Source organism: Leiobunum rupestre, chromosome 3, assembly GCF_980474605.1.
Source record: "Leiobunum rupestre chromosome 3, qqLeiRupe1.1.hap1, whole genome shotgun sequence".
Lineage (NCBI taxonomy): Eukaryota > Metazoa > Arthropoda > Arachnida > Opiliones > Sclerosomatidae > Leiobunum > Leiobunum rupestre.
Genome location: NC_143386.1, coordinates 65197603 through 65210626, shown reverse-complemented (window position 1 = coordinate 65210626; position 13024 = coordinate 65197603). Strand labels below are relative to the sequence as shown.

General features: G+C 31.7%; 3 protein-coding genes across 3 annotated transcripts in view; 1 reads left to right on the top strand and 2 right to left on the bottom strand.

Annotated features, from left to right (window-relative positions):
* Positions 1 to 13024, bottom strand: part of LOC149954294 (uncharacterized) — a 92153-nt gene that overhangs the window by 23783 nt on the left and 55346 nt on the right. The window lies entirely within an intron of this gene.
* On the top strand, positions 5568 to 6317 carry LOC149954300 (mite group 2 allergen Tyr p 2-like). The gene is made up of 4 exons (XM_090170318.1): positions 5568 to 5661; positions 5734 to 5835; positions 5904 to 6075; positions 6161 to 6317. Exons 1-3 carry the CDS (start codon positions 5574 to 5576, stop codon positions 6065 to 6067), a joined length of 354 nt encoding a protein of 117 aa, XP_090026444.1. The 5' UTR covers positions 5568 to 5573; the 3' UTR covers positions 6068 to 6075; positions 6161 to 6317.
* Positions 10415 to 11171, bottom strand: LOC149954299 (mite group 2 allergen Gly d 2.02-like). Its single transcript, XM_090170317.1, has 4 exons — positions 11078 to 11171; positions 10904 to 11005; positions 10657 to 10835; positions 10415 to 10571 (listed from the first exon to the last, which is right to left on the bottom strand). The coding sequence occupies exons 1-4, from the start codon at positions 11163 to 11165 to the stop codon at positions 10482 to 10484; spliced, it is 459 nt and encodes a 152-aa protein (XP_090026443.1). The 5' UTR covers positions 11166 to 11171; the 3' UTR covers positions 10415 to 10481.

Genomic DNA, 13024 nt, shown 5'->3' with positions numbered 1-13024 from the left:
AAATGTACCAAAAAACAGTTGTAACAACAGCGATGTATTTAAAAAAAAACCAGTTATCGACAGTTAACCAAACAGCAGCAAACATCATTGGAACCATATATGCAATCGTTTATTATTCTGAATTTGATGTTAAAAATGTACCAAAAAGCTGTTGTAACAACAGCGAGTTATTTTTAAAAAAAAAACAGTAATCTACAGTTAAGCAAACCGCAGCAAACAACATTGGAACAGTATATGTAACCGTTTATTATACTGTTGTTGATGTTAAAAATCTACCCAAATGTTGTTGCAAAAACAGCGTGGTGTTTACAAAAAAAAACAGTAATCGACAGTTAACCAAACAGTAGCAAACACCATTCAAACAATATATGCAACCGTTTATTATTCTGAATTTGATGTTAAAAATGTACCAAAAAGCTGTTGTAACAACAGCGAGTTATTTTTAAAAAAAACCAGTAATCGACAGTTAAGCAAACCGCAGCAAACACCATTGGAACAGTATATGTAACCGTTTATTATACTGCATTTGATGTTAAAAATCTACCAAAATGCTGTTGCAAAAACAGCGAGGTTGTTTAAAAATAAACTGTCATTTTCTCTGTAATTTTAACAATGTCGATTCACTGTTATAAAAACAGCACATTACTGGCATCTACGGACGCCACTACCTTGCTGTTAAAAAAACAGCGTTTTTCCTCTGTGTGAACCACTTTAAAACTACACCTTTGTTATTAAAAATCTCTTCCTTTGCTATAGTTCTTCTGTTCTTATTGTTTTCTAACAACGCTTTTCCATTGTTAAATGGCTCAACCATCGCATTAATTTCTTTAAAAAGTTCAAAAGTTTCTTTATTTACGTATAACAATCCTCCTCTGGTGTTATCTGAAACCCACTTACAAGGAGACGACCCGAGGTGTTACACACCGTTTTCGTTCAAACTCGGTGGATTGGTAGACCTTCGTGTAACTTGAAAAATCCTAAAAGTAATTTATTCAATGGGTAACGGTTTTGCCATGGCAACGAAAAATGTTTTTGACAACATAAAATTGAAATCTCCTTGTTAGTTATTTCCAAACTTGGCAGTTCCTTGTTGGTGTATAACTTTATTTCCTCTGCTGGCCCTTTGAGTGCCAAACTTGTTATTATGTCATATTTAGCATGGATTTTTTTGGAAATTGCGTGAACAGTCGAACCAGCCACGTAATACAAAATTTGTAATTGTTTCAATTCTTCTTTTTTACTTGAGATTTGTTCCACCATGGTTTGTATATTGGGATCCACATCTGTCTTTTTTGTTGAGTTTTTTTTTCACCACGTATACATGAAGTCCATTTAAGATGTTTCGGTTTAATTCTGTAGCAATATATTTTTTAAAGTTTCTCGACGTGCAGGAAAATATCTAAAGTTATACGTATACCATGAAGTATTGATTCAAACTTAAAAATTATTATCATAGGTAATATACTTACAGGTGGTAAAATAGAATTTAAAAATTCTATGGCACAATTTAAGCTTTCAACATTAGATAGGAATTTCTGACCATTTTTCCAAAATGGTATTTTTATTTGGGAAATGAAATTTGAAAATTGTAAAAAGCCATCATTCCAAAATGGACTTTTGGAAAAGATGATTATCTTCAATTCCTCGGAAATTGAGGCCCATATTGGGAAATCATCCGTGTTAGAGAGCTGCGATAATTTATCCAAACTTTCATGGAGAATTCGAAGGAATTCCTCTTTTGATAATTCTAATGTGAACCAAAAACAGATTAACTTAATTGATTGACAAATTACAATTCATTCTTAATATTAGGCAATTGTTATACCGTTAGTTTGGTGTATGTCGTTTGAAATTTTCTTAGCATGTTTAGCCACGGTCTTTGATGGTCTCACAAACACAATTGCTTCCCTAGCAGGTATAATTTCGTTGATAGTCAAAGGTTGAATTTCCAGATTGTCACATTTAATTTCACAATCAATGTATTCTTGTACAATACATCGTTCTTCTGGTTCAGGTGGGCTGAAATCAATCAATTGTAACATTGTGTGGGTTAACATAGCCAACGCTTATAAAAATTTACCATTTTAATTACTTTTAGAATATATTTATTTATAAATATTAAATATTTTAAATGAATATAAGTATTGAAAATGAAAACTAACCTTTCAGCGTAAAAGTGTTCAACGTATTTTTCATTTTTCTTTTTGTTTAACAAATTTTTCATTTTCCAATGACTTAAAACACCGCGACATCTTGTTTTTCTGCTTCTATCCTAAACGTCCTTGAAAAACCCATAGGCAATAGAGGGCGCCACGGGAAGCGGCTGCCAGCTTAAGACCGTTATCGATGCTTAATTTAAAAACCCTTTACCCATCCTCTTTAGAATACACTATCCGTGATGTAACTTGAAAAATACTAAAGGAAATTTATTCAATGGGCAACGGTTTTGCCATGGCAACGAAAAATGTTTTTGCCAACATAAAATTTAAATTTTCCCATAGAAAATAACAAGGGATTTTGACCGATTCCAATCCCCCCCCCCCCCCCTGTGAAAAATTTTAAAAATTTAAAAAAAAATTAAAATACCAAAATTATAAAAAATTGATAAAATTTGACGAAAAAAATCAAAATTGATCACATTTTGATCAATTTGAACCAAATGGGTGAAAATGAACCGATATGGCTAAAATTTGAAAAAAAAATTGAAAAAAATAAAAATAATACAAACATTGAAAAACAAATTTCAAAATTGATTAAAATAATTTTTTTTTCAAAATTGAAAAATATATATATAAAATTGAAAAAATATTCATCAAAAACAGTATAGTTTAGATCAAAATTCATAGGAATTTACGGAAATTTATAAGTTGTGTAAAATTGGATTAATGTATAGATAAATTGTGATTTTTTGAAAAACAAAGTATTTATTTTGGTCAATTTGATCAAACTTGACCAAAATTGGAAAATTATAGATCTAAATTAGCCCAATTTTAAAGTTTTGTAAAAATTATATAAAAGTAAACTAAATTCGACCAACTATCTCAAAATTGTTTGAAATATATTTTTTTCCAAAATTGAAAAATGTAAATAACACTGAAAAAAATTATAAAAATCAATAATTTCGATCAAAAACGATCAAAATTGTTAGGAATTGATGGAAATTTATTTATATAGATAAATTGCTTTTTTTAAATTATTTTCCAAATTTGGAAAATAATAGATCAAAATTAGCAAAATTTTTAAATTATTATTATTATTATTATTATTATTGATTATTTTAAGAAACAGTGTAATACAAAATTGTTTTATTCGTTGTTATTAAACGTTTCTTGGTTTTTCTAATCATTTGTTTTCCTATATTTTACCTTTTTAAGTACGTTATATTTACACAAACATGATTATATACAGTACTATAATACTATATAGGAAAGAAATTAGTTCGTCATTTCCGTTTTCTACCAATCAACATGATTTTTTACTAACAATTGTGAATTTAATTAAAAGTAACTTATTCGATGGTTTACTCAAGTATAATTGAAATATTTACGCGTTTACCCAATTTTATTTGAAATAATTAATAATTTTTCCCAATTTTACTTGGAGAAACTAATATTTATTGGTTTTACCCAAATTTGTTCGCTTTCATCCGTATTTAATTGTAGACATGCAAAATTACTTATAAAAGCAAAACATCGTCAAAATCGCTGTCTTTTGGCGACTATTCTTTATTTTAGCGAAATCTCTTTATTTTACCCAATTTTAGTATTTTTTTATTTTTCTCCCAATTTGAGTTAATTTTAGCGTAATTTCTTTATTTCACCCAATTAAATGAATTTAACCCAATTTGATTTGATATAATTAATTTTTAATGAATTTCACCCAATTTGATTTGATATAATTAATTTTTAATGAATTTCACCCAATTTTATTACTAATAACTTATTTTCAAAGGTTTACCCAATTTAATCCAAATATTTAATTTTTAAAAGGTTTTCACCAAATTTAATGAATTTAACCCAATTTGATTTGATATAAATAATTTTTAATGAATTTCATTTATTTTTTTATTTATTATTTATCAAGTAAATAATATTTTAGAACTTTTAGAATCAAAACAACTACGGATATAGATTGGAAATTTATGCGGTTTTTGGTCGAAACTACTGATTTTTTTTATACTTTATTTTTTTACAAAATTTAAATATTTTGCTAATTTAGATCTATTATTTTCCAAATTTGGAAAATAATTTAAAAAAAAGGAATTTATCTATATAAATAAATTTCCATCAATTCCTATCACTTTCGATCGTTTTGGATCGAAACTATTGATTTTGATAATTTTTTTTGTGTTTTTAACATTTATCAATTTTGAAAAAAAAATATTTCAAACAACTTTGAGATAGTTGGTCGAATTTAGTTTATTTTTATATAATTTTTACAAAACTTGAAAATTGGGCTAATTTAGATCTATTATTTTTCAATTTTGGTCAAGTTTGATCAAATTGACCAAACTAAATACTTTGTTTTTCCAAAAATCGCTAGTTATCTATACATTAATCCAATAGGCGATACTATAAAGTAAATTTGGTCTTAACCAACTTGTAAAATGGGAAAACAAAATCACGTGAGTACCTTTTCACAGCCAACTTCGATTAGTAATTCGTGTTCATAGTTGGCCGTGCGACGGTAAAGAGAAAAAATATTCCTTCCAGATACTGCAGACAGCTAATTAACTTACATTTTTCTATTACAAAATGTTTGAAATAAAAATAATAAATAGATAATTTAAACGAATAGGTCAAAATTTAAACCACCATTAGAAAATAAAATGAATAATAATTTGTATTTCTTAGGATAGATGGCGCTGCAGTTCTCCACACAGTCACGTGATTACCATCTTTTCAGCCACCCTGGACTTTATAGTTCCGCCTATTTTACACAATTTATAAATTTCCGTCAATTCCTATGAATTTTGATCGAAACTACTGTTTTGGATCAATATTTTTTAAATTTTTTGAAAAAAAATTATTTTAATAAATTCTGTCTGTATTTTTTATTTTTTTTTCGCATTTTTTCCAATTTTAGCCATATCGTTTCATTTTCACCCATTTGGTTCAAATTGATCAAAATGTGATTAATTTTGATTTTTTTTCGTAATTTTTTATAAATGTTTCATAATTTTGGTATTTTAAAATTTTTTTAAATTTTTAAAAATTTTCCACAGGGGAGGGGGGGGGGGGGCCTAGGAATCGGTCAAAATCCCATGTTATTTTTTACTGGCGGATTGTTTGCCGTTGAGCTATTGCCTTTGATATCGCTAGAATGAAAATCAAAGAAATCACAAGGATCTCTTACAAGGAGAGTTATATTTTTGGCATGCCAACTTGTTTGATTAAGTTTTTTTAAGCTTAAATATTATTTCCCTAAAAAAATGGTCGCCCAAACCCTCCCAGTCTGAAAGACCTCGGGTATAAAAGAAGTCGTTAAACATCTAGGAACAGCATTTTATCAGCGGTGGTCTTCCCCATTAGGTTCTTTTTTGCCTAATTAATTGTTCAAAAGTGATCGCGAAAATGTCTTCTGTTAGTCTAATGGTCTTAGCCCTCGTGGTGTCGATATTCGCCATGGCCAATGCCGGAGCCGTTCAATTCACTGATTGTGGTAAGTTGCTGCGGTTGTAAATCAGTTGTAGTCGGTTAAGATAGGGCAGTTAATACATTTATTTGTTCGTAGGAAACGGAAGTCTGATGAAGCTGGTCGTGACTCATTGCAACAGCGAACCCTGCGTCTTCAAACACGGCTCCACCATCCAGATCCAAGCTGTCATCCGTGCTCGTAATTTCGATTCATTTCTTTGGGCAACTTGACCACGCTTGGTTCTTATCTCATTCGTTTCCTCGCAGTTTTCGGTGCTCGTTCGGCGACCACCTCCATTACCGGCAACTTGCGTGGTCGCGAGATGGCCTTCCCCAAGGACAAGGAGGACATCTGCTTGGGCAAGATCAAACCCGCCTGTCCCGTCAAGCCAGGGAACATCTACACCTACACATCCACATCCACAAGATGATCCCCGCCGTGAGTGCCTTCAATCAGTTTCAAGTTATCCGTAACTAACTAATATTAATCGCTTAATCACGAGATTGTTTTGGCCATCTTGTAGCAACTGATGGAAGTCACCTACAAGGGTGTGAACGAAGTCGGGAAAAGTTTGGCTTGCGCTCGTCTCAAGGTTCGCATCACGAAGGCTTAAATGATTGATAGTGTTGTAAATATGTTTTATCATATATTGTATTTTAGTGTACAATAAAACTGTCATTTTTACCATTTAAATATTTGGGTTTCACTTGGCAAACCAAGTTACTGGTAATTTTCACTTTTGGTGTATGAAAGAAGAACTAAAGGTGTTGTCGACAGCGCAGATTTGGCGACTGGCGCGTAGAGCCTCCGTTTCAAACTAAAAATGAACAGAAGCTAGATACTCCTTCGTAAGGTTCTTCTGGAATTACTAGAGTGTGGGTATTCCAACCATATAACTCTTTACTGATTTTTAAATTTGTCTTGCTTTAATTCAAACCCACATTGAGAAAGGCTAATTGCGTCAGTCCATAAAATATTGCCCCATAAGATTCTCTTTAAATTCATTACTTACCGTCAAAATGTACTATTTCGCCGTGGTTCGTCGTTTTGTGTTTGTGCCGTTAATTAAATTTACTTGTCCTCCCATTTAAAAACACTGAGCGTCGCGGTCTTCATGAGACACCCTGGCTGTCCACAACTAATAAGGTTCAAATTGACGTGTTAGTCACAACATTAACAAAGTCTTCGGTAATGAGAAAGAAAATGGATAATTTAGACTGAAGAGTTGGGCATATTCGATTATAATGACTCTTATATTCCTTCAAATTAGTATAATTTGTAGTTCGTGTGTTGCTTAAGAATGTTTCCTATCACTTCGAACTACTGTTAGTTACTTGAAAAGTATTTTTTTCTACCGAGTGTTGAAATTATTACTATTCCTTTAGCTTAAGAACGGCGTAATTTATTGCTATAGATTTTATGTATATAAATCATGGATAGTAGATTTTAGAGGATCGGTAAAAAGCCTGGTTTTTAGCCCCCGTAAACCAATCACAATAATGAAGTCGTCCAAGGTTATTTGAAAAAACAAGTATCTTTAACGAGGAGACGACCCGAGGTGGTTCTCACCGATTTGGTTCAAAGTTGGGGGATTGTTAGACCCAGATGTAACATGAAACCCGTTAAAGGGAAAAGTTACGCTGGGCTTCCGTTTTGCCATGGCAACCAAAAATGTTTTTGCCAACATAAAATAAGAAAAAGTAAAATAACATGCGAAAATGACAAATTTTAAGGGTCCCCCTGTGCAAAACTTCAATAAATCAAAAAAAATAATTAAAAAAAAAACCAAATAGTAAATTTAACAATTTTGGATTACTTTGGACAAATAGGGGGGAATAAAAACCATTTTGGTTGAACTCGAGCGAATTTGAATAAATACGTCGAAATTTTAGGCGTTGTTTTTCTATCGAAATCTAAAAATCTGTTTACATCGTTCAGATAATGTAATGTAGAAATTTTAAGATATATCGGCGAACATATATGGCAGTTATCACGGCATAAGTTTTACAAATATTTTGTATTATACCTTAAATTTCGACGTATTTATTCAAATTCGCTCGAGTTCAACCAAAATGGTTTTTATTCCCACCTATTTGTCCAAAGTAATCCAAAATTGTTAAATTTACTATTTTGTTTTTTTTTTAATTATTTTTTTTTGATTTATTGAAGTTTTGCACAGGTGGACCCTTAGAATTTGTCATTTTCGCATGTTATTTTACATAGACTTTTTCTTATTTTATGTTGTCAAAAACATTTTTGGTTGCCATGGCAAAACGGAAGCCCAGCGTAACTTTTCCCTTTAACGGGTTTCATGTTACATCCATATATAGTGCGAGAAGCATTTTTTACGAACCTTGGTTACATCTAGGTCTAACAATCCCCCAACTTTGAACCAAATCGGTGAGAACCACCTCGGGTCGTCTCCTTATGAGTGGACGATACTGTTCGAAAAAAGATAAACACGAAGTACATTTTTACGCCAAAAGGTATTTTTTTCACGTTTTTATAGATTAAATATGATATACTAAATATCAGTTGATAGTTTTTATTGAATTAAAAAACCAAAATTAAAAATTACTAAAATATAAAGCGCGAAAAATTACGTAACAAAATCAACCGCGTTAGATTGCCATTTTGAAATTTTAAGATGACGTGGTAAAAACCGTACAAACGACCTTTCAAGACTCCCTCGGAGTCTCTGGAGCTGATTGATACGCGGGGAGAAATAAAATGCACTGTGGAAGGGTATCGAAAACCTGTCCTCTTAATTTACTGTCCATGTATAAATTAAAATTTAGTATTTCAAAATTATTTTAAGAAATCATTTTAAACGTTGGGAAAACGTTAACACCAGATGTCGCTACTACTACACTTCAAATAATTTATCTTTGTTTGGCTAGCCTCCGTTAAGGCACATATAGAAAGGCATTAAAAGTCGCTCGTTAACTTGGGGCTAAGGTGGTGCCTTGGGTATTAGCCCAGCTGATTATTATTATTGCGCCAGAGAATCATTGCAGCGTTCCAACTCGTTACTCCAGATATGGTCCGTGGTTCGTTCCAGAATATGCTTCGTCGCGTACGGATTTGTATAGCAGCGGACGGTGGCCTTGTTGAACCGTATTTGTAAAAATCTTAGTGTAATTCCTTATTATAATAATTGCACTTGTTCTAACGCTAAATTTTAAAAGTAAAACAATGAATTTGCTCATTTCACAGACAGTCATTACAATAACATAAGGCGCAAAACATTTTTGTAGTACCAACTTGTTATTTTTTCATTCGGGTCTCATTCGGAAAATTCTAAAATGCCTAATTAATCAATATTATTAATCCGTCATATAACCACACCGTTCCAACAACTCGTTAAATCAATATATATATATATATATATATATATATATATATATATATATATATATATATATATATATATATGCTTATTGTGTTACCCGCAATGAAACGACGAAAGTTGTTTTTTTCCTCAACAATAAGATATTATTTCTCGGTCGCCTCGAGCACGTGTAGCATTTCCATATCCGCCGGAAACCTCAAATACCGTTTTTGACAACTTTTTTAATAATGATGTTACGCCCCTGAAACCTGAATTTTTGGATTCACATGGGTCGATTCATATTTAGAAAGTGTCATTGTTATCCGGCTACGTCGAACGGCTGATAAGATATGGCCTATCGAACATTCGGGTCTCATTCGGAAAATTCTAAAATGCCTAATTAATCAATATTATTAATCCGGCATATAACCACACCGTTTAGTAATTTTTAATTCAATAAAAACTATCAACTGATATTTAGTATATCATATTTAATCTATAAAAACGTGAAAAAATACCTTTTGGCGTAAAAATGTACTTCGTGTTTATCTTTTTTCGAACAGTATCGTCCACTCTTAGAGATACTTGTTTTTTCAAATAACCTTGGACGACTTCATTAGTGTGATTGGTTAAAGGGGGCTAAAAACCAGGCTTTTTACCGATCCTCTAAAATCTACTATCCATGATTTATATACATAAAATCTATAGCAATAAATTACGCCTTTCTTAAGCTAAAGGTTATTATTTGGAATAGTAATAATTTCAACACTCGGTAGAAAAAATACTTTTCAAGTAACTAACAGTAGTTCGAAGTGATAGGAAACATTCTTAAGCAACACACAATCTACAAATTATACTAATTTGAAGGAATATAAGAGTCATTGTAATCGAATATGCCCAACTCTTCAGTCTAAATTATCCATTTTCTTTCTCATTACCGAAGACTTTGTTAATGTTGTGACTAACACGTCAATTTGAACCTTATTAGTTGTGGACAGCCAGGGTGTCTCATGAAGACCGCGACGCTCAGTGTTTTTAAATGGGAGGACAAGTAAATTTAATTAACGGCACAAACACAAAACGACGAACCACGGCGAAATAGTACATTTTGACGGTAAGTAATGAATTTAAAGAGAATCTTATGGGGCAATATTTTATGGACTGACGCAATTAGCCTTTCTCAATGTGGGTTTGAATTAAAGCAAGACAAATTTAAAAATCAGTAAAGAGTTATATGGTTGGAATACCCACACTCTAGTAATTCCAGAAGAACCTTACGAAGGAGTATCTAGCTTCTGTTCATTTTTAGTTTGAAACGGAGGCTCTACGCGCCAGTCGCCAAATCTGCGCTGTCGACAACACCTTTAGTTCTTCTTTCATACACCAAAAGTGAAAATTACCAGTAACTTGGTTTGCCAAGTGAAACCCAAATATTTAAATGGTAAAAATGACAGTTTTATTGTACACTAAAATACAATATATGATAAAACATATTTACAACACTATCAATCATTTAAGCCTTCGTGATGCGAACCTTGAGACGAGCGCAAGCCAAACTTTTCCCGACTTCGTTCACACCCTTGTAGGTGACTTCCATCAGTTGCTACAAGATGGCCAAAACAATCTCGTGATTAAGCGATTAATATTAGTTAGTTACGGATAACTTGAAACTGATTGAAGGCACTCACGGCGGGGATCATCTTGTGGATGTGGAAGGTGGATGTGTAGGTGTAGATGTTCCCTGGCTTGACGGGACAGGCGGGTTTGATCTTGCCCAAGCAGATGTCCTCCTTGTCCTTGGGGAAGGCCATCTCGCGACCACGCAAGTTGCCGGTAATGGAGGTGGTCGCCGAACGAGCACCGAAAACTGCGAGGAAACGAATGAGATAAGAACCAAGCGTGGTCAAGTTGCCCAAAGAAATGAATCGAAATTACGAGCACGGATGACAGCTTGGATCTGGATGGTGGAGCCGTGTTTGAAGACGCAGGGTTCGCTGTTGCAATGAGTCACGACCAGCTTCATCAGACTTCCGTTTCCTACGAACAAATAAATGTATTAACTGCCCTATCTTAACCGACTACAACTGATTTACAACCGCAGCAACTTACCACAATCAGTGAATTGAACGGCTCCGGCATTGGCCATGGCGAATATCGACACCACGAGGGCTAAGACCATTAGACTAACAGAAGACATTTTCGCGATCACTTTTGAACAAATAATTAGGCAAAAAAGAACCTAATGGGGAAGACCACCGCTGATAAAATGCTGTTCCTAGATGTTTAACGACTTCTTTTATACCCGAGGTCTTTCAGACTGGGAGGGTTTGGGCGACCATTTTTTTAGGGAAATAATATTTAAGCTTAAAAAAACTTAATCAAACAAGTTGGCATGCCAAAAATATAACTCTCCTTGTAAGAGATCCTTGTGATTTCTTTGATTTTCATTCTAGCGATATCAAAGGCAATAGCTCAACGGCAAACAATCCGCCAGTAAAAAATAACATGGGATTTTGACCGATTCCTAGGCCCCCCCCCCCCCTGTGGAAAATTTTTAAAAATTTAAAAAAATTTTAAAATACCAAAATTATGAAACATTTATAAAAAATTACGAAAAAAAATCAAAATTAATCACATTTTGATCAATTTGAACCAAATGGGTGAAAATGAAACGATATGGCTAAAATTGGAAAAAATGCGAAAAAAAAATAAAAAATACAGACAGAATTTATTAAAATAATTTTTTTTCAAAAAATTTAAAAAATATTGATCCAAAACAGTAGTTTCGATCAAAATTCATAGGAATTGACGGAAATTTATAAATTGTGTAAAATAGGCGGAACTATAAAGTCCAGGGTGGCTGAAAAGATGGTAATCACGTGACTGTGTGGAGAACTGCAGCGCCATCTATCCTAAGAAATACAAATTATTATTCATTTTATTTTCTAATGGTGGTTTAAATTTTGACCTATTCGTTTAAATTATCTATTTATTATTTTTATTTCAAACATTTTGTAATAGAAAAATGTAAGTTAATTAGCTGTCTGCAGTATCTGGAAGGAATATTTTTTCTCTTTACCGTCGCACGGCCAACTATGAACACGAATTACTAATCGAAGTTGGCTGTGAAAAGGTACTCACGTGATTTTGTTTTCCCATTTTACAAGTTGGTTAAGACCAAATTTACTTTATAGTATCGCCTATTGGATTAATGTATAGATAACTAGCGATTTTTGGAAAAACAAAGTATTTAGTTTGGTCAATTTGATCAAACTTGACCAAAATTGAAAAATAATAGATCTAAATTAGCCCAATTTTCAAGTTTTGTAAAAATTATATAAAAATAAACTAAATTCGACCAACTATCTCAAAGTTGTTTGAAATATTTTTTTTTCAAAATTGATAAATGTTAAAAACACAAAAAAAATTATCAAAATCAATAGTTTCGATCCAAAACGATCGAAAGTGATAGGAATTGATGGAAATTTATTTATATAGATAAATTCCTTTTTTTTAAATTATTTTCCAAATTTGGAAAATAATAGATCTAAATTAGCAAAATATTTAAATTTTGTAAAAAAATAAAGTATAAAAAAAATCAGTAGTTTCGACCAAAAACCGCATAAATTTCCAATCTATATCCGTAGTTGTTTTGATTCTAAAAGTTCTAAAATATTATTTACTTGATAAATAATAAATAAAAAAATAAATGAAATTCATTAAAAATTATTTATATCAAATCAAATTGGGTTAAATTCATTAAATTTGGTGAAAACCTTTTAAAAATTAAATATTTGGATTAAATTGGGTAAACCTTTGAAAATAAGTTATTAGTAATAAAATTGGGTGAAATTCATTAAAAATTAATTATATCAAATCAAATTGGGTGAAATTCATTAAAAATTAATTATATCAAATCAAATTGGGTTAAATTCATTTAATTGGGTGAAATAAAGAAATTACGCTAAAATTAACTCAAATTGGGAGAAAAATAAAAAAATACTAAAATTGGGTAAAATAAAGAGATTTCGCTAAAATAAAGAATAGTCGCCAAAA

Coding starts and splice junctions, on each gene's coding strand:
- LOC149954299 (XM_090170317.1), bottom strand. CDS start 11,165: ATGTCTTCTGTTAGTCTAATGGTCTTAGCCCTCGTGGTGTCGATATTC. Junction 11,006..11,077: donor CGTTCAATTCACTGATTGTG/GTAAGTTGCTGC, acceptor ATTTGTTCGTAG/GAAACGGAAGTCTGATGAAG. Junction 10,572..10,656: donor TCCACAAGATGATCCCCGCC/GTGAGTGCCTTC, acceptor GCCATCTTGTAG/CAACTGATGGAAGTCACCTA.
- LOC149954300 (XM_090170318.1), top strand. CDS start 5,574: ATGTCTTCTGTTAGTCTAATGGTCTTAGCCCTCGTGGTGTCGATATTC. Junction 5,662..5,733: donor CGTTCAATTCACTGATTGTG/GTAAGTTGCTGC, acceptor ATTTGTTCGTAG/GAAACGGAAGTCTGATGAAG. Junction 5,836..5,903: donor CCAAGCTGTCATCCGTGCTC/GTAATTTCGATT, acceptor GTTTCCTCGCAG/TTTTCGGTGCTCGTTCGGCG.